This window comes from Balaenoptera musculus, chromosome 3, assembly GCF_009873245.2.
Source record: "Balaenoptera musculus isolate JJ_BM4_2016_0621 chromosome 3, mBalMus1.pri.v3, whole genome shotgun sequence".
Taxonomy (NCBI): domain Eukaryota; kingdom Metazoa; phylum Chordata; class Mammalia; order Artiodactyla; family Balaenopteridae; genus Balaenoptera; species Balaenoptera musculus.
Genome location: NC_045787.1, coordinates 79847725 through 79873414, shown reverse-complemented (window position 1 = coordinate 79873414; position 25690 = coordinate 79847725). Strand labels below are relative to the sequence as shown.

General features: G+C 34.6%; 1 protein-coding gene across 2 annotated transcripts in view; it reads left to right on the top strand.

The window, feature by feature from the left end:
* Positions 1 to 25690, top strand: part of LOC118892844 — a 621373-nt gene that overhangs the window by 572754 nt on the left and 22929 nt on the right. For both annotated transcript variants that reach the window (XM_036847838.1, XM_036847836.1), the window contains one exon: positions 2781 to 2913. In XM_036847838.1, the coding sequence (XP_036703733.1) occupies positions 2781 to 2913 (133 nt within the window). The remainder of the gene's footprint in view (positions 1 to 2780; positions 2914 to 25690) is intronic.

The following is a 25690-nucleotide window of genomic DNA, read 5'->3' as shown; positions in this document are numbered from 1 at the left end:
CCATGTTCTTAGATTGGAAGAATCAACATTGTGAAAATGACTCTACTACCCAAAGCAATCTACAGATTCAATGCAATCCCTATCAAACTACCAATGGCATTTATCACAGAACTAGAACAAAAAATTTCACAATTTGTATGGAAACACAAAAGACCCTGAATAGCCAGAGCAATCTTGAGAAAGAAAAACGGAGCTGGAGGAATCAGGCTCCCAGACTTCAGACCATACTACAAAGCTACAGTAATCAAGACACTATGGTACTGGCACAAAAACAGAAATATAGATCAATGCAACAGGATAGAAAGCCCAGAGATAAACCCATGCACATATGATCACCTTATTTTTGATAAAGGAGGCAAGAATATACAATGGAGAAAAGACAGCCTCTTCAATATGTGGTGTTGGGAAAACTGGACAGCTACATGTAAAAGAATGAAATTAGAACACTCCCTAACACCATACACATAAATAAACTCAAAATGGATTAAAGACCTAAATGTAAGGCCAGACACTATAAAACTCTTAGAGGAAAACAAGGCAGAACACTCCAAGACATAAATCACAGCAAGATCCTTTTTGACCCACCTCCTAGAGAAATGGAAATAAAAACAAAAATAAACGAATGAGACCTAATGAAACTTAAAATCTTTTGCACAGCAAAGGAAACCATAAATAAGATGAAAAGACAACCCTCAGAATGGCAGAAAATATTTGCAAGTGAAGCAACTGACAAAGGATTAATCTCCAAAATTTACAAGCAGCTCATGCAGCTCAATATCAAAAAACACAACACAATCCAAAAATGGGCAGAAGACCTAAATAGACATTTTTCCGAAGAAGATATACAGATTGCCAGCAAACACATGAACGGTTGCTCAACATCACTAATCATTAGAGAAATGCACATCAAAACTGCAATGAGGTATCACCTCACACCAGTCAGAATGGCCATCATCCAAAACTCTACAAACAATAAATGCTGGAGAGGGTGTGGAGAAAAGGGAACCCTCTTGCCCTGTTGGTGGGAATGTAAATTGATACAGCCACTAGGGAGAACAGTATGGAGGTTCCTTAAAAAACTAAAAATAGAAAAACCATATGACCCAGCAATCCCACTACAGGGCATATACCCTAAGAAAACCATAATTCAAAAAGAGTCATGTGCCACAATGTTCATTGCAGCTCTATTTACAATAGCTAGGACATGGAAGCAACCTAAGTGTCCATCGACAGATGAATGGATAAAGAAGATGTGGCACATATATACAATGGAATATTACTCAGCCATAAAAAGAAACAAAATTGAGTTATTTGTAGTGAGGTGGATGGACCTAGAGTCTGTCATACAGAGTGAAGTAAGTCAGAAAGAGAAAAACAAATACTGTATGCTAACACATATATATGGAATCTAAAAAAAAAAAAAAAATGGTTCTGATGAACCTAGTGCAGGACAGGAATAAAGACGCAGACATAGAGAATGGAGTTGAGGACATGGGGATGGGGAAGGGTAAGCTGGGACGAAGTGAGAGAGTAGCATGGACATATATACACTACCAAATGTAAAATAGATAGCTAGTTGGAAGCAGCTGAATAGCACAGGGAGATCAGCTTGGTGCTTTGTGACCACCTAGAGGCATGGGTTAGGGAGGGTGTGAGGGAGATGCAAGAGGGAGGGGATATGGGGATATATGTATACATATAGTTGATTTACTTTGTTATACAGCAGAAACTAACATTACACTCCAATAAAGATGTTTTAAAAAAAAATGTTCCCTTCCTCTTCAAACACTAACTTCTAACAATAAGGCAGCTAAATAGACATAAATAACATATTAACTTTTTGGCCTATGAATCAGAGAACTCTATGAACGGATTTTTAGCTGTTTTAAAGGGCTCTCAACCACATCTGATTCCCATACAGCATTGGCTGAATATGTGGGAAACAAACTTTTTAGATGGCTTGAAGTCCTAGGAGGAAATAGCCTATCATCCTGAGCCTGAGGGGTTAATCATTAACCCCATGAGAGGTGATTAATATTGGATGGAAGCAGAAAATGGTGGTAATGAAACTATTGTTCCACATAGTGAAAAATTTTATAGATTCTTCAGATTCACATGTATTTATAGGGAAGTGTCTTTATTAGAGCCCAACTATTTATTAGCAAGGCTTTATAGCATGAGTTACATTTGTTTCAGAGATGGGTTGTAAATGCAGATTTCTCATTATTTAAGGAAAGTAATGAATACAACTCCATCAGATAACCTATTCTTAATCTTCAATCTTCATCATTCTTAAATAGTCAGTTGTTTTTATTTTTATCTTTAATAGATGTTTTTCTTGAATCAAAGGACTGTGCTCACCATTGCTTTGTAATGATAATGAGAAGAATTCTGTGTCTACCTAAGGGGAATTAGACTTGCTGGTGATATTTGACTAATTGGTGAGCTTGAGAGACAGGGAAAAATTAGCTTTCATATCTTGATTTTTATTTACTTTTGGCAGAAGGAATTACATGTGTAAATTAGTGGAGTTGTTATAATTTAGGAATGGAAATAAATGATAGGATGGTTTGAGTCCCAAATGATGCCATAAAATGGAGTTTGAATCATATGGAAAGAGGGGCTACAACACTTTTTTCCCTAAAGAATTTTATGTGTCACAGCTTCTGAGAGTGGGTGACAGAAAACTACCCAGAATGGGGAAGATGGGCAAAAAGGCTGACTCTCAACCAAAATGATAATCAGAGAAGATAGATACATATCATTCCTTTGATCTCCAGGTTGGGGAGCACCAAGTGACATCACTGAATCCAAATCAGAATCAGCTCAACGAATGGACCCAGGACCTTCAGGCAGTCTCTCAGAAGAAGGTACCTTGTTCGAGACCTGGCTTGGAGAAGAAGAACACAGCAGGTACCTTTATATGTTGGTGTCTTTTGGTTTTAAATTTGTATTTTGTGGTAATTTTAGATTTACAGAAAAGTTGCAGAGATAACAGAGAATCTCCATATGCCCTCATCCAGATTTCGCCAATGTTAAAATTTTACATAATGATGGTCTATTTGTCAAAACAAAGAACCACATTTGTGTATTACTATCAGCTAAACTCCAGACTTGATTCAGATTTCCTCAGATTTTTTCCAGTAGTGCTCTTTGTCTGCTACATGCTGGATTCCACATTGTGTTTAATCATCATGTCTCCTTTGTCTCTTCCAATCTGTGGCTGTGTCTAAGTTTTGCTTTGTTTTATTATGACCTTGATAATTTTGAAAAATACTTAAGAATTTAAGGATTATTTCGTCTATTACACATACTAGAAAAAAAGACAACTGCGAATCACGATCTGTCCCCCCATTTTATCAGGTAAAACTGTGGCTAAGAGAAAATAATTAGAGAAGTCTGGCAATACTAAAAACGGAGCCAGTGCCTTGCTGGGTGCTGTGGATTTCACTAGGACAAGGAAATCTTTTAAAACGAAAGAGAAACTATGGGCAGTATATGTGGGTCCAATTATCTGAAGGAAAGCTCAGAAGTTGCAAAAAAAAAAAAAAAAAAAGACAAAGTGAACAATGAGGCAAACAGAATATATATATGTGTGTGTGTATATATATATATATGTATTTCAGATTGTAAATTATTTAATACTAGAATTTTTTCAGTCCAATTATGTCTCTCTAAATTTAGTATTGCCCTTTCTGTACTTTCTTGGATTCCACATCATACTGAGAGTTTGGCAAATTCTATATCTCTTCTATTTACTAGATATACTTAAAAATAGTAATAATAAAATAGAGCAGATTGTGCAGAATAGACTTGTTTAGAGAAGAAAATTGAAGATTATATAGCAGTCAAGAAAAGGTAAGTGTTTTACTTTATTTCTGTATGCAAAAAAAAAACATTCTCTCTAGAAATGAATCTTCTATGCACCATTTGTTGACACTGATGTTCTGAATAGTTCAAACTCTTATGCTATAAGGTTTTAATGTAGAATCTTGTATTATCTATCTGTCAAGTTATGATAGACAATGAAAAATGTGTTTTGGATTCATCTGTTTCCTGCATATTGTTTCCATTTTTTAAGTCACTTGCCTCAATTTAAATACTGTTACCAATTCTTTTATCTATCTGTTTAGAATTATTGATGTAGATGTATGGTACTGTCAAAGACAAAACTCACCAGACAATTAAGAAGATGATTTTATTTAGGCTATTGCAATAGGGAGAACAGACCATATCTGAAGATCAGCATCTCAGCAGAGATTTTGCCTTGACCATTTTTACAGGGAGGGGTAAACAAGTTGTCAACAGGGTATTTTACACTCAGGGTTATTTATTCATTTTTAAAATTTTTATTGAAATATAGTTGATTTACAGTATTGTGTTAGTGTCCGGTGTACAGCAAAGTGATCCGTATATATGTATATATACATACATATATGTATTCTTTTTTAGATTCTTTTCCATTATAGGTTATTATAAGAGATTGAGTATAGTTCCCTGTATAAGGAGGGGAAGTCTCAGTCAGTTACCTGAACAGGAAATGTTTATCTCTGTGTCTAGCTACTTTCAGGGGGATAAACAGTTCTAATTTTAGCTAATCACATGTGTTTTCATAAGTATAACGGAAAAAATATTAGGTGATGTATACTCATTCAGATCATTCCACCTTTCTTCTTTCTACGTGGTTCTGTTCTGTTGTCATTTGATATAGAGATGTTAACATGGAATAATCAGGTAAAAGCAAATTTGTTTTACATCAAAAGAAGACTAAATCTATTTATCAAAGAAAAGAGGATATCTGCACAGTGAAAGGGCAGAATTAATTAAAGACAGAATGAAGTTTGGGGTGGACAGCATGTTAGAGGAAGTAGCCCTTGGGATGGTAGGAACGTTGAGGGAAAAGCTGTTCAAAGAAGGATTGTAGAGCATTGGTGCTGTGCATCAGGATGAAATTCCACTGTTTCCAGACTTCCGTTTCAAGTAAGCTGCATAAAGATCACACCACTTTCAAGCCTTTTAGACATGAATTTATGTTCCTTTGAATGTGATGCACTGTTAAAATTGGTCTTACAGAGAAAACAAGAAGACTAGAATAAGTTATACAAATAAAGCCATTTTGAGGAATTATACCTCCCACCACCACAAGGGTGTAAGCCAGTTTCTTGAGTTAAGAGCCTCTCCTGCAGCAGTACACACACCCTGGTGGAATTCATGCTTGTGTAGAATGTAAAGGTGGCTGTAATTACTTCAGCTTGGGGCCTTCCAAAAAGGATGACAATTCAGTTATTTCTTCACCTGCATTACTTTATCTAAAAATCTAAGCTGAGACTGAAGAAATTAAAATTGAAAAGTGGAAGAAATTGAAGATTTTCCACTTCCTAATAGAGGCAGGCTCCAATTTGGTGGATGTGATTGGAGAGACTGTATTAGCATCACTACTGCAGGAATCTTAAAGGTCACTAGGGATGTCCAGGACTCCAAAAAGAAAAGTTATGTAAAATGCAGTGTTGAATTTGACACAACGGAGTTCTGAACTCACTTTTTACATACCAAATAACCTTTTAATTTTGATAAAAAATATTTGGGGTAGTGATGGGTAAACTAAGCACCTCTACTACAGCACATCTGAGAGGTTTACCAAAGGTTATGGGAAGATGGTGAATAGGAAGGGATAAATGACTATAATTCAGCATTCTTCACCACTGAAGAACCTAAGGGTAAATCTGATTCCTATAAGTGGAAAAAATAGATAGTTAAAAAACACAAAGAAATGAAGCCAAAATTCTCATTGAAAGTGAAAAAGAAGTTAATATTTTTAAACTACAATGGTATCTACTCTGACAGTATTAAAATGGAAATGACAGCCAACATGAAAAAGGTTTCCTTTCTTCAGAGTACATTAGAAGGCAATTATCAATATAGTCCTTTAAATAAAAACAAGAAGGCTGAATTGGGTTATACTAGATTCACTAGAAGATAACAAAATCCAGAGAAGAAAGAGGCAAGAAATTTAATAAAACAGAAGAAAAAATTCAGATATAGACTCAGAGTAGGAATTTTGTTCACAGTAAATATTAGTGATTTAAGAAGAAAAAAAAAAGATTCAATCCTTTTCCTCAAGAGTCACAAAGGGGGCAGGGGAGTAAAAACATTTCTTTTTTTCCCCTAAAATAATGACAGCAAGCAAAAAAAATAAGAAATAAAAAGAAAAAATAGAAAAAAACACATTTTTTTACAATTAACTTTATTAATGTATAAAAGGCTTATTGAAGATTTAAAAATAGACCAATTATGAAAGGATATAAATCAGCAATTTAGAGCAAAATAACAGAGCAATTAGAGATACTAATAAACACACAGACATAAAACCTCATTTGTAATTAAAAAAATGAAAATACAAACAAGATAGCATTTTTTTCCACTGTTGACACCTGATAATTGAGAGAGAAATGAGAGAGAGCAAACAAAGACTCAGGGAATAAATTCATGGCAACTGCTAACCCCTTTGGAACAAAATTGATGATATCTATACGAATTAAAATTGCACTTACTTAATGAACAATAGATTCCACGTGTAGGGTTATACTTTAAACATACGCTTACATACACCAAAATATGGTTTGCAAGATTGCATATAATATCAAAATAAGTATAATAATGTGACATTTAATTAGCAGAACTTATACGTATATAGAATACAGTGCATGTATATAGAATACAGATATATACAATGAACAAGGTAGATCTTTTGTGCTGATATGGAAATACATCCAAAATATTTTATGAAAAAAAGCAATAGATGGAATGTTTATAGTACTATATATTGAAGGGATAAATTGTATTAAAAAACTATGTGTTCATATCAAAAGATATGACTGACATGCATTTATTTATCTAGCTGTATGTTTACTTTTATGAAATGCAAAAAAATGTTAGTGGGAGGTACATTTGACAGGAAGGATAGAGAAATGTAGAAGGGAGTATGGAATTCTCCTTTTCATTGTATACATTTGAATTTTATACATATATTTTTATTTATATTTTCAAAATCATCACTGCTGACTATCTGGAGAGTGGGGCCTTTTTTTTCTCTTTATAATCTTAGACCTAAAAAACTTTAGTAGTATAAATATTTATAAAACTTCCTGTGAATTTTTTTGGTGAAAATTAATAATGTTGCCAGTTTATTAACAACCTTATGATTTGTCTTTTAATCTCCTTTAAAACATATACCATTATTTCCTTGTATCATACAAAATAGAATCATTTTGTGTGTGCTTGTGTTCTAATTATATTGTCTTACCTTTAGCAAAATCCAATGTTACCTGCTTTGTGCCAGCCTACTTGTATAGAATTTAAAAGACAAAATAAATATTCACCATTCTCATGCTCTTCAAATCCAGTGATATTTTAAAAATATATTTTTGTGATGAAGCAGAATTTTTAGGATATATTACAAAGACTGTTTTCCTATACTTAGCACAATAGGTTTGTAATACCAATTAAAACATATTCCATACATCTCAAATTGTTGTGCGATTGCCTCCATTTAAAGATAACTAAATAGAAATTGTAGAGAAAATGGAATTTCATAATATTTATGAAGTCTCAAAACCAGTTTTTCAAAAAGATTTATGAATAGCTAAGAAAACATTAAACATTTGCAAAAATATGACATGCTCAGGTTTTTCATTGGAGTATAAATATCAGCAATTACTTCCTGAGTTATTAATTTAAATAGTATGTACTAAGGTATTATTACAACCCGATGGACACAAAAGGAGTTCTTTTCGTAATAGTCTGTAAATTAAAAATGTTTTAAATATCGAAATGGATATTAGAATCTTAATAGAATGAGGTCTAAACATTGAACCAAATATAAAGAGAAGAGAGTTTGAATGGAAATCTGTTTATGATTAAAGTTATAACTCAGTGATTAAATCATTGAAAGTACATAGACTGAAAGGTGCAAAAAAGCAGGGAGGAAAATATACATTTAATCAATATTAATGAAAAAAGAAATAATAGAATCTATCAAAAGAGCAGGATCATAGATTCTGTAAAATATCTTAAAATAGCTTTGCAGCAATATAAAATGGGAAATTGAATTTATTTTCTAACATGATAATATCAGTGTGGCATAAAAGTAGAAGTGGGCAATCCAAATTTAATAACACGAATAGCATTATTATTGAGACAGTAATACTGAATCATGCTAGTTTCTGCTTTTATTATCACTGTTCAGGCACAGATATTTTTAATGTGTTGTGAATTCAGGGAACTTTTTTTCTTGTCTAGGTTTTAAAGAAAATAGTTAGAATTTTAAAAAGTTTGTTTCCCGAGTTGAATCATGCTTAATTTGATACTTCTGTTTTTGCATTACACTTACTAACAGCTGAATCCAACCAGATGATATCTGTTTATAAATTCATTCACTAAAATGTGCCTTTCTCTGCAGTCACTGCAGTAAAAACCATGTAGTCCATTGCACAGCTAAATTGGTGTATGAAAAACAGAACTGCTACTTTTATATACATTTTCTTTCCTTTTACCTTAGAAGCCAGATCAAAGCCTTTTATGTTATGTGCCGCTGCTGCCCCTCAGGGCAGAGCAATAAACTTAAACTTTCATCCCTGCTAAGCTAGTAATATGAATGTCAATTTAGCTGAAGCCGACTTTTGAAATCAATAGCAAGGATTACTGTCAGTAGAAAGCATATCTTGCCAGTTCTTGGAAGTAAGTGGTCAGTAGTAGAAAGAATTAAGTGAATTGAATGCATTGTTCTCAAAATGGTGTCAGTGAAATTTTATAATTTCCTATGGACTGCTTTCCAGTTGGTGTTGCTGATATTAAATTATAAAACTCAGAGTCTGTTCACAGCTCCGATTGTGTTTGATTATCTATCCTCAACACAGAACCTCAATTTTCCTGGCTTGAATGTTTCCACTTACTCACAGCCATCTTTGGAGGAGAAAAAATAAAATAAAAACCAGTAAGCATACAAGATTTAGGAGCCACGCCCTCAAAGGATTTCCATGCATGCATGTGACTATCAATCTCTGAAATTTGTAGTAGAGGTTGAACAAATATTTCCATGAAGACATAATTTTAAATCTGTTCAATAATGTGAATTTCAGGAAAGAGAAGAGCAAAGATTGACTTATAAAGGTATTTAAAAGTTATTAATGACATTTAAAGAATGGATTTTTAATATAGGACATATTTTTATGAAATTATATTTCAAGTTAAATTTCAGAACTGAAGTACTACAAAAGTAGTAATTAGGGTTACCTACAACCTTATCCTACTCTATTTAATTGAACAGATGAAAAGTTTTTGGTTGTAGTCTTTCTCAGTAGTGTTTTGTTTTGTTTGTTTGTTGTGTACTTCCTTCCGTCATTGAGGCAGCTGACATACAGAAACCCCAGTAGACTAAGCTATCAATGGAAAATCTGTTAGGTAAAAATAGAGAAATATTCAATGCCACAAAGGATTAGGTAAATAATTCAAGACCTTTGAATACTCGAGAAGATTACTGTTCATTATTGTTCAATATAGAAATGTAATGACATGGGAAGCAAAAGTCTTATCTCCTCCTAAAATTCCCTACCACTTTTTTTGTTGTTGTTAGCTTTTTCACTATGTGAGGTGAAGATAAGATCTGACCTGGATAAACAATTTATTGAACAATTATTCAGCACCAAACACTAAATGGATACAGAAAACACATATTCCATTTGCAGTCCTCCAGGAACTACAATCCAATATCAGTCTGGATTCAGTCACGAAAACAGAAGCTACTCTGCACTGAATATGTTTTTTTTAAAAGATTTTTTTGATGTGGACCATTTTTAAGGTCTTTATTGAATTTGTTACAATATTGCTTCTGTTTTATGTTTTGGTTTTTTGGCCACGAGGCATGTGGGATCTTAGCTCCACGACCAGGGATTGAACCTGCACCCCCTGCATTGGAAGGCAAAGTCTTAACCACTGGACCGCCAGGGAAGTCCTTGCATGGAATATTGAATTAGATCTTTACATGACTTTGAAATTGCTTGGGGGGCGAAATTCAGGGAAAGTTTATACCAGTTGTTTGGGGAGCAGCCACTGAAGGTCATAGGTACTGACACTGAAGTTTTTTTCTCCTGAAAAACTGAACCAGAGATCCTCAAGTGTCTGCCTGTAAACTGCTACATTCTTTGAGGACTTTTGAGGAGCTCCCAACAAATTGTCCAGTCTGTTACAGTGAAGAGGGTAGTCCTCAAGAGTTTTCCAGGGTGCTACTGTGAACTTCATTTCTACACAGGAAATAATGGCTTCCCCTTCACTCCAGCCTTCCAGAAGTCCTGAATTCCTCTCCTAGGAAAATCTTATCCAATGACCATACAGTGAAGGTGATTCTGGGAAATGTAGTTCCCACTTCACAGTTGGAAGTGATGCCTAATTGACCTCAGACAGTCCTGTATGGTGCATGTATAATGTTTGTGGACTTAGCATCTATGCACACTCCTTTTATACATATTAAAGTTCTGACCAAAGGTAATAGCATCATGCTTTGCTTATCTTGTCAGAACTATCCTTGTAAAGTCAAGGGAATAAATTGTCTTCTCCCCAGAAGGGGAGATACAAAATCCCATGTGCCATTCTATTCATCTCGATAGTGTTCATATCTTTTCTAGCTCAGTCACTTTCCCTCTTAGGTATCTTGAAACTTAAAGATCTAAAATATAAATTCAATCTCTAGTGACCCCATTTACATTAAATAATAAGAGAACCATAGAGAGAAAGATGAAAAACTGATTTTTAATATCTACAAATATATATATATGTATATAAAAGCAAAAAAGAAAATATGAATACTCACTACAATCCTTGGTTTTTGTATAAGGTCACATTGTCATAGTTGGTATTTGTAACTTCCCTTATCACTACCCCTTCCACATTCCCTTCATCCTCAGCCAGCATGACAGCTAATCATAGTTTTTTGTCTGGTGAGTTCTCAGATTTATTCCCAGAAGAACCTGTGTCCTAAGTAATGACCGTGTGTGAAGTAGTTCTATTTTTCTATTACTTTTTACCAGAAAACACAGATGTAGTAAGAGAATCTCCTGAATTCCAGGCCTACTTCTCTCTGCTACCATTGAGTAGTAGAAAGCTGATCAAGACAAATCAGCCCCACTAATGCAGCAAACCTCTTCTTTTTACCTAGTGCTTCAGTAGCAGAAGGAGCACAAAATGCTCAACTTCTGGTTTAACGGAATCAATCTTGAGTCCCTTGGTGAAAACATCCTTCCCTTAGGAAACATGATCTCCAGATCATCAGAGCCAAATGCTGTGAAGATACAAAATGAAAGTTTTTCTAATAGGAAATAAAGAACCATATTATGAACAACTACTCTCATGTCCACACCTTGGTCCTTGGACCTATGTATCTGGCTATAAGAGAAGGAGTGCTATTACACTGATCACTAGTGCAGAGCATATAACACATCCTACAGGACGTTGCCCACACACTGTTTACTCTGCAGATACTGTTTTCCAAATATTCCACAGCTCTTTAACAGCTTTAAGGTTGTTGTGTGTATAACAAGGCTTTATGGTAAATGATGGCACATGATTATGAATAGAGCATTATATAAGGCAGGAGAAGCAGGTCTATATTCAGAGTAAATATCTATTCTTAGGAAACACAGATGCTGCCATTTCCAATATGAAGATATGCAAGATAATCAACCTGTTACCAGGTAACGTGTTTGTCCCAGGGGAGTGTTGTCATATTGGGAGCTCACTGCTTATCACTGCCACTAGCAAGTAGCTCTAGCCAAATCAAACCTTGGATAGAGGAAGTACTATGTATTAAAGTCTACAACTAACCTCTATTCCTATCACCATAGTCAATTAATTCAAGAGGCCATTGAGAAAGATATAGGGTTTCTGGGCAGAGAGGCTGTAAGACATACACAGAACTGATCATCTTTCCTACCAGGATATTAAGAGCTTTCTCTGTTGTGGTTATACTTTTTGCCCCTCCTAAGATGTCGTTTGACCTATCTCCTCCCTTCACATCTTGTCATCAATTTATGGATCATGTTTTGTCCTGCTTCATGCCATCCAGCCAACATGTGAGTCATGGATCATGAATCACTGTAGATGACTCTGGTCATCTCTACAACCAGAGGAAGTGATCAATTGCACATGTTACTTGAACTTCTCTTTACTGAGAATTTCCTTTACCACTATCATTTAAGAACCCCCTGATTGGGACTGCAAGGTTGATATTTTCTACCAGCAGGTGGTGCAAAGTTCAACTTCTTTTTCTGCAGTCAGCTAATTAGAGGAAATTCCTCATGAGGTCATGTATATGGGTTGAAAAGGGAGCTGTATATCAGGAGGAGACGCCATAAGAATCTGGCCTACTTAGTAGGGCTTGGAACATAATGGAACTTACTTGTTCCTTATAGAGTTCCTTGAGCTTGATCTCATATATTAAATTTGTGTTTGATTATGGAAAGCTGCTGTGAATGCCAAAATTTATGACTTGGCACGTCAGAAAATACCCATTTCAGAATGGGAATCTTAGGTCACAAATAACTTGATGGCTCAAGCATTCAATCATCTTCTAGGACATAGTATTAAGTTAAAAGTGTTTCTCTAAAGGAGAGGCATTGTATGTAGAAAATGCACAGGGCTTAGCTATAAAATCTTAAGGATTAATGCCATGATTACCAAAATACCTTACATTGTATCTATCTGCTACAGACACTTTAAACACCACTGGATCTAGACATCCCGACAACATCCATGTTGATCCAACCATTACCTCTTGTACCTATTCTGTATTTGTCTGTTTTTAATGTAATAATACTGTGTAACTGTGCCTTTGTGTCACCAACAAATACTTTTTATGTTTATGGGTGTGCAGGCCAACTATGGTTTGACTACAGCTGAGCTCAGTTTGTTGGCTTTGCTTGAATCTGTAAGAAGAGTGGGCTTGTCTCCAGGTAGCTAATAGGGTTCACTTCTATTCTTCAAGGCTTCAGGATAGATTTTGTTGGAACTCTCTTCTCCAGACTTGGGCTGAGCTCCAGGGTGCTGACTGGCTTTAGGTTACAGTAGAATAATGCCTCCCCAAAGACGTCCACACTTTCATCACCAGACCTGTAACTGTGTTACGTTACATGGCAAAAGGAACTTTGCAGATATATTACAGTTATGAACATTGAGATGGGGAGATTATCTTGGATTAAATGGGTGGGTGCAGTCTAATGTCATAAATCCTTAATATCAGAGAAACCAATGAAAGAAGTGATTAGGGTGTGGCCTTAATCAGGTGCTCAGAGGGGAACTGGACAGCCCTTAGCCAGGGATTCAAAATTGTCAAGACAGCACTGAAAAAAACCCAAAACAACAACAACAAACCCCTAAAAGCTATATTACATCATGAAGCAAATATTAAGTGAATTTTTCTATGAGTCTAGAAAAATAACTAAATTTCACAAGATTGTACTGTAAATGACAAATGGTGGATGAGTGCTACTAATAATAAGTATTTTAATAGTGAAGAGAAGAGACTATGAATTAGTTGGTAGAAAAGCTTTTCCAAAGCAAGAAAAGGTTAAATTAAATTATGAAATAAGTATAATTGAGTTAACTTGAGAGGAGGGGAAGAAGTCCAAGCAGAGAAAATAATAGAATTATCCAGATGTATGGAAAGATAATATACATATATATGTGTGTTGTGTGTGTGTGTGTGTGTGTGTGTGTGTATAGTAAGCATTTCAAATACCCAGCTAGAAAATAACAATAAAATTAATCAAAATAAAAAGGGGAAAGGGTAAAGACAAATTAATGAAGTAAGAAACACGGAAAATCATAACACCAATGAAGACCAGTAAAATAAACATACTCTGTCAATAAGGTTTTTAAGAGGAAACAAATAGCACCGTCAGATTTGAGTAATTAAGGGAGGAACAGGAGACTAACAGAGAAAAGGATACCTTGAGAGGAGCTATGACAGATGCAGTTAGCCTGATGTGATCCACGTAGAGCATTTGGTAGGATAATCAACATCATTCTCATTCTCCCTCAGATCCAGGGCCAGGGATCCTGTTGCTTGAACACAACAACAGAAGAAAGTGTTCTCATTGATTAGTCCATCCTGGTCTGCTTCTTGTAGAGAATTGTTGTGGAGAATGGATCTAATGACACAAATGGAAAATACTTTTGGAAGGACACAGTAGTGAATGTCAGATGATTTCTGTTTTTATCTCTCTGCCTGGGGGAAATACACACCATAGAGTTTATATTAAATTCATGCCCTGAATTACTAGTACCACCAATTTTCTTTGGCTAATGATTTCTATGAAAGACCACAACAATTATTCTTCAAATCTTCAATTGAATTATTGCCTGTTGTCTATTTGGAAATCAGAGAGCATATTAATGAGACTAGGGTACATAAAAATGTCTTTTACAAATATTTATCAGCTATTCCTTAGGTTTTTCTGTAAAGTTTTATAAAAATTAAAACAATTTCTGTCCAAGCTAGCCACCTGTAATCTGAAAAGAAATAAAATACGGGTTTTTAGACAGAAGTCTTTCTGTGGTCAACAATCATATTAAGAGATTAGGTAATCACATTATCTTTATATCTAGAAAAACTTAATCCTCTGCTACTGAAGAACTTTTCCCCCTCCACTTCAATATCAGCCAGACAACAAGCTTGCTTTCTGTTTCCCTCAACTAGTGAGTGGTGTTTATTTGGTAGTGTTAATTTCTGGTACTTGAGTATTTTCTTTTGAACTTATGTCTGTATTTAAAATTTTTTAATTTCATTATCTTTTTATTTTTAGAAGCAAAAAGTAGTCCATACAGCCACAACTGCCACATTACCTAAGAGGATTGTTTTTTCTTGTTGAATCTTCCATTTTGCTGTATTTCTACCTGTTAACTACATCAAATGCTTTTGGAGGTAGGGGTGAGGGAAAGAAATATAAATAAATATATGACAGCCTTTTCTGTATACTAGTCATAGGCACTTATAGCAGTGTCCTGCTTGTAAAGTTATTTCAACATCATTAATGTAGAAAAAAATCAGAAAAACTCCTAGATAAGTATTTCTCCCCAAGAACTTAGACATGAAGCTGTGTGTGTAGAAATGCTTTCACTGTTATCTGGAAAAATATAAAATATTACCTTTTTAAAGAAAAAGAATGCTTCAATCTGAATATCAGATGGAGTTGTCAGATGAGATGAGTCACAGTAGCAACCTTAGCCAATAGATTATTCCCAGACTTAAGCTCATCCCTATTGTGGAGCCAACACTGGTTCTCTCAGCTGATGATAATAATTATAACTTCAGTGATTAGATAAATCCTATTGTAGAGATAAACAAATAGACTCAAGTCAGGCTCTCTTAGAACTGATGTCATTGTACATTCATTTGATTCATATCAATAACCTTCTGATTATGATTTGGCATTCTAGGTAAGTCTGCCTATTTGAATAGCCTAGTTCATGTCCTATGGCAAAGGATGGGTAGTATCCTGTTTTATATACTAATCTTTAGATTTGTTTATATAACCATTCCTCTCATAGAAGGTCCATTCTTGTTTTGATGAAATTGCATTTCTGACATGAGGACCATAACTTGCGTTATAGTACCATGATAAAATCACCAGGGCAAATGTGTCTTGGATGAGAGCCTTTCATCACCTCCTGCTTCTCAATACAAAACTAATATGCACTGCCCTTTTGCCTTCCTCTAATTAACCTCTCACCACATTCAGGGGAGACATGTCTTGGTAAATCTAAGTATATATAGGAGCTCTTATAAGGGAAAAATTACCTTCCCTGAAGGTGATTCATGTAAACTATGTTTGCAGGCTTTTCTACTTAAATGTTATTTGGAAACAGATTTACTACAGCTGCTTCAATAATTTCTCCCAATTCAGTTATATTTATAGTTGGATATAGCATATAAGCTGTATGTACAGGCTCTATAAGCAATATACGCCAGGCTTACTCCTAGAGTGATCATTAGAGTCTTTAAAAAAATAACCAAGATTTTGGCTAGTAAGCTACAACTTATTTGTACAATTTCAATTTATTTGCAATCAGAATTTGACAGGGTGTCTGAAAATACTAGGCAAGTTTTCAAAAATCACAGCCAAATTCTGTGATAGTAAATTGTATTGCCAGAAGAACTGATATATCTAATATATGATAGATCTATGTCCTAATCTACCTTTTGTTAACCTTTGCCATTTATGAAATAGTCTATAAAATCATTTTTCTATGAAGTAAAAATATCTATTATTGAGGAGAATAAGCATCTGCTAAATGATTAATAACCAGCTTGGGGAAGGGGGAAGGTAAGAAAAAAAGAGATCCAATTTGCAACATTTGACAATTTTTATTGGGCAGATACTCCTATTCCAGCTGAATCCAAGCAACTAACATGTCATCAGTGAATGTGGAGTTAGGAAGAGATGTGCACAAAATGCTCTCATGGACCAGAGGCATTTGCCTCCAACACACAAGTGAATAAGATAATTTTAAAATGGAATTGAATTATTTTTTATCAGGAATAAAATAAAGGATCCAAGCTTAACATGCCATAGAGAGGTTATAAAGATGAAAATATGAGGATTTTAGATTTATTTAAATTGAATTTTAAATAAAATGATTGTGGTTGGAAGTAATATAGTAGAATATTTTGCCCTGCTTCATTCATTTTACTGCTGAAGAAAGCAATTTCCAAGGTATATAGAGATTTGCCTCAGTTGTAGGACTGGTTAGTTGACAAAGCTTGAACTACGACTAATTTTCCACATTCCAACTGTGGAAAAAATGGACTGAAAAAAATGAATAAAGGTTCAGTAGATCAAGTTTTAAAAGGTTTTTAAAAATATGTTATTCTGAGTTCTAAATTCAATGACCTCTTTCTTTTAGGACTAATGACTGTACTTTTTGGCAGAATAAAAAAAAAAGATTCATTAAATTATAAGTGAAGTGAAAAGTTCTGGTTCCATGTAATATGAAGTAAACACGTTTCACTGTGTCTTCCGCTGAATTCAGCTATAAAATCTGAACAGAATGCATGGAAGAGCTATTTGAGAAGTAAGTAATAGCAAGTACATTGAGGAATAAAACCAGAACTCAAAATATTACTAAAACAGTAGTAAGTTTGCCATTTTCCCCTGCTGGTATACACTGACTTGGACTTAGTGAAGCTTGAAACCTGGAAGTGTGCGTGGACCCTGACTGAGTGCACTCAAGGATAAGCCTTCTAGTTCTGGCTTGAAAAAAAAAGGGTCTCCTAACATTCAGAGAGAATAGGAGGAATCCTCAAGGGTTTACTTCTCTCTCTCCTCCTATATCTCAACACCCAAACAAGAGTATGGTGTAGCCGTAGCAGCAGCAGTGAAAATAGGCAGCTGCAGTATCTAGAAGTCTAAGATAGGGAAACTTCCTCTGATCGAAGGACCATAGTTCCAAGAGGATAAAGCAAATCTCTATTGTTCCTGGCTTTTGTTTTCCTCTCTCTGTTCTCTCGTCTCTTGAATCACAGGTACAGATGTGGGAAGTTCATGGCAACAGCAGGTAAATAAAGGCCCATACTTCTGCCAAAGCATGTAAAAAAGAAGCCCTAGGGTACCACAAAGTATGGAGGGGATTATAGAGAAAGACAGACTTTGGAAAGCAACCCCATAGTTGTTTATGAACTCCCGAGCTCACCTCTAAGATGTGTTTGTATGAACCTGATCTGAACAGGATGAGCAGACACTGGAAACTGAACCGTGAGATAGACCAATGCCAAGATCCCAGACTAGACAGTAGGTAGGCCACAGATGAGACAGCTCTGAATAGCCGTTCAAAGATTTGAAAACAACGCTTACATTGAAGCCATGACCCACAGAACTTAACAGTCTTAACCAACTTAGATTTTCTGTCAGAACAACAAAAATGCCAACAATGTGCTCTATAGGATTTAAGTTAAGATACAGTCTCATAGTATTCAAAATGAGCACACAATTTAAATTTTCTTAGCATAAAGAGAATCAGAAAAATATCAACTCACGTGAGAAAAAACCACCAATGGACATCAAATTTGAGACAACAGATATTACATTTATTTCAGAAAAACTTTAAAGCAGCACTTTGTAAAAATATTCCAACAAATAAGGACATACACCCTTGAAATGAATGGAAAAATAAAAATTCTCAGCAAAGCAATCAATGAAATAAATAATGGAAAAAGTATTGATAAATCAAATGGAAATTATCTACTTTTGAATTCCAAATAGAAAATAGCCAATCTGACCAAAAGAGAAAAGATTGAAAAAATAAACAGTATATCAAGTTCCTTTGAGAGATTACCCCTCATAGAAGTTGAGAAAGATTTCAATAGACAAATACAAAAAGCTGGAGAAAAAGAAAGGCTAGAAAATCCTCAATTGGGCAAAATACATAAATGTATAGATTCAAGAAGTTCAGTGAACCTCAAACAGTATATACATGTTAGTTTTCCACCTCAGGAGCTTCCTGAGTGGTCTGAAAGTGACACCTATACATGGAGGGAAAGGAGAGACCAAAGAGAGAGGCAGACCCCTCCAGAGTGGAAAGTGGCAGGTAATAAGCAAGGGAGCTTACAGAGGAGGCTTGTCTTGGGTGCCACAAGATGGAGTAGATCTCCACACCTGCTGGCCAAAACCTTAAAAGTTTATATGGAGGCCTTAAAAGAGTGCAAGTCACATACACCGTCCAGATGGTCTCAACAACATATTACTCTCTCTAGGTTGTATTCTTGAAACTGGCACCTACTATGGAAACGGTGGGCAAAAGGTACATTTCAAAGACAGGGGTGGGGTGAGGACCCTCTGATCAGGTGGTCATGTCCCCTCCATGACCTCCTCCGACAATATGCAAAGAAACTGATACTGAGATACATCATAATCAACTGCTAAAAATTAAAGACAAAGAAAAAATACTGAAAGCAGCTGGAGAAACATGACAGACTGCTTACAAGGTAACAATTCAAATGACAGTATATTTCTCTTCAAAGACTACAGAGGTGAGAAGGAAGTAGCACAACCTGATTAAAGACCTGAAATAAATTGTTAACCCAGAAGTCTATATGCAAGGAAAATACCCTTTAAGAAATAAGGTGAAATAAATATATTCTCAGATGAAAGAAAATTAAGAGAGTCCTTTGCAAGAAAACCTTGTTTTTGCTTTTTCAAATTGCTATACAAAGTTCTTCAGACAGGAATAAGATCGTATCAAATGAGAAAATAGACTATAGATCAAAGAAAACTATCAAGCTAGGAGGGATATTACATCATAAAAAAGAAGTCAGTTCACTAAAAATATGTGCACCTGACAAAAGTACCTCAAAATACTGAAGAAAATATGGACTTTTTAAAATTGAAGTATAATTAATTTACAAAATTATATTAATTTCAGGTGTATAGCATAGTGACTCAATATTTTTATACTCCATTATAAAAATACTACAAGATAATGGCTATAATTCCCTATGCTGTACAATATATATTTGTTGCTTATGTATTGTATACATAGCAGTTCGTATCTCTTAGTCCCCTACCTCTAATTTACCCCTCCCCCCCTTCCCTCTTCCCTTTGGTAACCACTAGTTTGTTTTCAATATCTGTGAGTTTGATTCTGTTTTGCATATTCATTCGTATTATTTTTTAGATTCCACGTGTAAGTGATATCATACAGTACTTGTTTTTCTCTGACTTAATTCACTAAGCATAATATTCACTAAGTCCATCCACATTGCTACAAGTGGCAGTATTTCATTCATTTTTATGGCTGAGTAATATTCTGTTGTATATACATGCCACATCTTCTATACCTACTCGTCTGTTGATGGGCATTTGGGTCGCCTCTATATCTTGGCTATTTTTAATAGTTCTCCTATGAACATTGGGGTGCATGTATCTTCTTGAATTAGTGCTTTCATTTTTTTCTGGATATATACCCAGGAGTGAAATTGCTGGATCATATGGTAGTTCTATTTTTACTTTTCTGAGGAACCTCCATACTGTTTAACATAGGCGCTGTACCAATTTAGCAAATATGGACTTAATAGAAAGAAGGGATAAATCCACCATGTTAACTGAGACTTCAACACTCTTCTTGCAGTAATTGACAGAATTACTAGAGAAAAAATGAACAGTATAGAAGAACTGACAACACGGTAAACCACCTGAATCTAATCGACATTTGTAGAGAATCTCACCCAACAGTAGAAAATATATATTTTTTCTAGTGCACATAGAACATTCAGTAAAATAGACCGTATCTTGAGTCAATATAAAGGTAAAAGTAAACATAAAGAGATTGGGGAAAGCATGCTGATTTTAAGTACACATTTTATTTACAGCTATCAATTTCTCTTCTCCCTTTCCACCTCCTGTCATGCAATTATATTCATTTTATTTTTCAAGAGTTATGTGTATTTAACATTTTTTTTTTTTTTTTTTATAATAGCTGTTTGGCTCTAAGTTATGTGATCATTATAAGTTGTCTATTTGTTTTGTTTACCACAGCTTCTCCATTTCTGGTTATTTTATTTGGGTTTATTTTATTGTTGACTGAAACCCGGTCAAGGCCTTTCTTCAAGGTCAAAGTCTTTCTTCAAGAATTTATCACCTTTTTTTTTTGGAATTGTTTCATCTTTGTCTCATCACTACTATTTTAATAGTTGATAACAGTTTGGCTGATTATAATATTTGGGTCAAAGTCTTTCTGAAAAATTTGCAATTTTTAGCTCCATTGTTATATATTTATGCTATTTATGTGGAAGACACCATCCTGTTTGCTTTCATACAAGGCATTTGCTTTTTATACCCATTTTCTCATGAATCACTTTTTTATCCTTTAATTTAATAGCAAAAAGGCAATATCTAGTATTAGCTCTTGCCATGGTAATAGCTTATAACCACCCACATGAGACAGTGACATACAATGATAAGCATTGTTCACATGTCTGAGTTTTGGCTGTGGCGACTCTGCTTCAGATTGCTGATTGCTGGTCAGCTGGGAGGATCTGCTCTGTGCATCTCATTTTTGGATCCAGCTAACAGGGCAGTGTGTATTGGGTCATGAATTTCTAAAGGCAGTGATTACAGGCTTACAAAGGGCATGCAGAATCTCTCAAATCACTCAGAGCCTAGGTTCTGAACAGGCCCATTGCACGTCTACCCATATTGCTTCAGCCAAAGCAGTTACTTGGCCAAGACAAATATCAGTGGAGCAGGAAGTGGTTCTCTAATATAGGTAGCAGGGAAGGGAATGATTTGCTGAATAATAATCTGATCTACCATATGTATCTCAATGTTGATTTTTCAACATCAATTTTTCTTGTTATACAGTGTGCATTTTTAAATCTACAGATTTTTTTCACAGAAATCTCATTTCTGTAACTATCATCTTGTATCTAATTTCTTAAATCTCACCCACTCCCTGCCTTCAGGATTGAAAGCTGAAAAGTTTGTTCATGGCAGTATTTTGATTGTTATCTGAGTTTATTCAGTCACTTGGAGGTCATAACGTATTTTTCGAATGTGTACTGATGATTTTTCTTTATCAATTTGTTGATATTACCTGAGTCATCCTTTTTACCTTATATACTTCTTTATTCATTTAACACGTATGTTTTAAGTACTTACTATGTGCCAGGGATCCTTATGGATACAATGGTAAAAATGATAAAATCATGAATATCATGTACAGTTTAGTTTGGGTATTAAGCAAATGAACAAAATAATGTCATTGATGATTGAAGGCTTCAAATAAAAAGTGACTTTAGGGATTAAACTCCAAATAATCACTTGTTGGTTAAGCTCACTCTCTCTTCTGCATATATGCATATATATACATATATAGACATATATACATATATATATTCTCTACATATATACATGTTCTCTACATACATACATATACATATCTATTCTCTACAGACTTTTTTGGCGATAACATTTAAGTTCTACTCTCGTAGCAAATTTCAATTATACAATACAGTGTTATCAACTATAGTCAGCATGTTATACAGTTTGTACCCTTTCACCAACCTCTCCCTATCCACTCCCTCCAGCCCCTGGCAACCACTTTTCTACTCTGCTCCTATGAGTTACACTTTTTTTTTGGATTCTGCATAGAAGTGATACCATGCTGTATTTGTCTTTCTCTGGCTTATTTCTCTTAGCTTAATGCCCTCAAGATCCATCCATGCTTCTGCAAACAGCAGGGTTTCCTTCCTTCTTTCTCATGGCTGACTAACATTCGATTTTATATATATATATATATATATATATATATATAAAATGGAGTATACATATATATATATTCCATTTAATATATATGTATATAATCTCACATCTTCTTTATCTATTCATCTGTTAATGAACACAGATAATTAGGTTGTTTCCACCTCTTGGCTATTATGAATAATGCTACAATGAACACAGGAGCACACAGATACCTCTTTGATGTCCTGTTTTCATTTCCTTTAGATACCCAGAAATGGGATGCTGGGTCACATGGTAGTTCTATTGTTAATTTCTTGAGGAGCCTCCATACTGTTTTCCATAGTGGTTGCACCAATTCACATTCCCACCAAGAGTGCACAAGGGTTCCCTTTCTTTGCACCCTCCCCAACACTGTTATCTCTTGTCTTTTGGATGACAGCCATTCAAACCATTCAAATGAGGTGATACCTCATTGTGGTTTTGATTTGCATTTCCCTGATGATTAGTAATGCTGAGCACCTTTTGATTGCCCATGTTGGACATGTGCATGTCTTCTTTGGAAAAATGTCTATTCAGTTCCTCTGCCTATTTTTTAATAATATATTCTTACTATAGCTCTCTTCACTAGCAAAAGGAAAGGGCCTGTTCCTTGTTTTAGCTTATGATTTTTAACATTCTATTTCTTCATCATTTGTATGTTATACATTCCTTTTTTCTTCTTTCCCTTTTTATCTTTTTTTGGGGGACATTTTGCCGTGTGCTTTATTTTTTAACAGGTCTATGGAGGTATAGTTGACATACAACAAACTGCATATATTTAAACTATACAATTTGTAGGTTTTTATATATGAAAATACCTGTGAAACAATCACTGCAATCAAGATGTGAACATATTCATAATTTTTAAAGTTTTACCCCTTTGGAATTTTTTATCCTGCCGTTCTCCCTACTCTTCACCAAGTCTGCAGACAACAACCAATCTTCTTTCAGTCACCATGACTGGCATTTTCTAGAATTTATATTAATGGAATCATACTGTATGAACTCTTTTTTTTTTGGTCCTTTTGCCTATAGATATTTGACTTTCTAGGAATTAAACATTCTCTATTCTCAGCGAAGATAACATTTTTAGATTCAGACAGAATCATGTTATATCATTTCTCTAAGCTGTCAGTAGTGTCCCACAGTCCACAAAAGAAGAGATCAATTCCTTGCCCCAAGAATTTTTTTTTTTTTTTTATAATCTGGCATTGACCTATTTTTTGGCTTCATTTATATGCCTCTGTCCTCCATCTCTACTTACTTTACATACACCTACTAACTCTATATTAATTAATCTGTTCTTTTCCTCTTTTTCTTACTATCCTTGAGCTGCCTTTCCTTTCTTTCTCTACCTGTTAAACTCAGTGTTCACACTTGCTATAATATCTCTAAACTCACTTTGCAGGTACTTTAGTCAATATACTTTAAAAACAAGACACACATAATTTTATTCTACTTATAACTTTTGATTTATCAATTCCATTACTAAATGATTAACTTATTAAGAGTAGATGTTGTTTATTTATGATGTATTTCCAGGTGACCAGTATAGGGCCTAGAACAGGCGGTTCTCTCTAAGTGTATACTGAATGAATAAGTGAAGGAAGAAACATAAATGTAAAGATAAATCTTTTTGCTCTTTCTACATCAGATATGTGGGCATTGGCAACAGCACAGCAATGAAATTTCTGCATCAGGCCCTTTCTGTGATGGATGTGGTTCACGGCGTCATATGTGAAACTCAGCTGCCATCCTCTTAAGGCCACTTTCACAATGCTTTTTTAAAAACAACTTTATTGTGACATAATTTACATACCACATAATTCACTCATTTAAGATATACAATTCAATGGCTTTTAGTATTGATATATTCAGAGTTGTGCAACCATCACCAAAGTCAATTTTAGAACATTCTTATCACCACAAAGAAAAACCTTGTACAATTTAGATGCCATTCCCATACTCTTCTATCCCCTCTCAACCCTAAGCAACCACTAATCTACTTTTTATCTCTATAAATTTACCTATTCTGTACATTTCATGTAAATGGTAACTTAAATATGTGCTCTTTTGTGATTGGCTTCTTTCACTTAGCATAATGTTTTCAAGGCTCATCCATTTTGTAGTATGTATCAGTACTTCATTCTTTTTATGACCAATATTCCATGGAAAATGGATATAGTACCATACTTTATCCATTCATCAGGTGATGGATATTTCTGCCTTTTGGCTATTGTGAATGATGCTGTGATAAACATTCCTATATAAGATTTCATTTCTCTTGAGTATATACCTAAGAGTATAACTGTTTGGGTCATATGGTAATGCTATATTTAACTATTTGTGAAACTGCCAGACCATCTTTCAAAGTGACTGAAACCATTTTATTTCCTATCTGTAATATACAAGATCTCCATTTCTCCACATCCTTGCCAATAGTTATTATCTGATTTTTTATTCTAGCCATGCTAGTTCGTGTGAAGCGAATGGTTTACACTTTGAGGGAATCTTTAGGGAAGTTAGAGTTACTATAGGAAATTGGTGCATTAGGACTTAAGAAGAAAAATTTATAATTAGTCTTTTGCAACAACCTAGCTCTAATCCTGATATGAGAATAATTCCAGATGTTACATTTGGCCAAAAATCTGAACTCAGTTTTAGAAACCTATGTCCTTGAAGGCAAGTCATCCCTTTTAAGAAGCAGCTTTGTCATATGAACTTTAGCATAATCTGAGAGCATATATTTGTTATTTGTGGCTTCATAACACTTTGAGAATTAAGGTAATTCCCCAGATTCTGTGTCCTATTTTTCCATTACAAAGGCCAGAAAACCTACAATCACAGACTCTTCTATATCTAAGGTGCAGGTGCATGGCCTTGGTTTCATAAGTCACATGGAGCTGAAGATTTGAATTGGAATCAGTCAGTGTGATAATGAAGATTTGATTCTTTAGGGACTTTAGTAGCAGAAATGCTAGCACCCAGATGCAGGTGTCATTGGTGCTAAATGGTGTGTTTGGGCATTGTTCCTACCCTCTAGTCCTCCCCAAGAATCTGTGAGCAGCCTAACATATTTTAATAATCTACCCAGCATGGACTTTGTTATTTGTATTCCCGATTGATATTGTTCTAAAGTACTTTTCCAATTTACTTCAAGTTATATATAAACCAATAAAAGATACAAATATACACATATATAAATAAAGTCCTTTCTTATTCCCATTACATTCCCTTTCTATAATTCTAAAATAATAACATTAGAGAAATAATAAAATGAATTTAAGTACAGCAAAAAGTCAATTTTATTTTAAATTTAATTCCAAGGGCATAACATTAAAAATGCTTTTTTTATTTCTACCAGCACC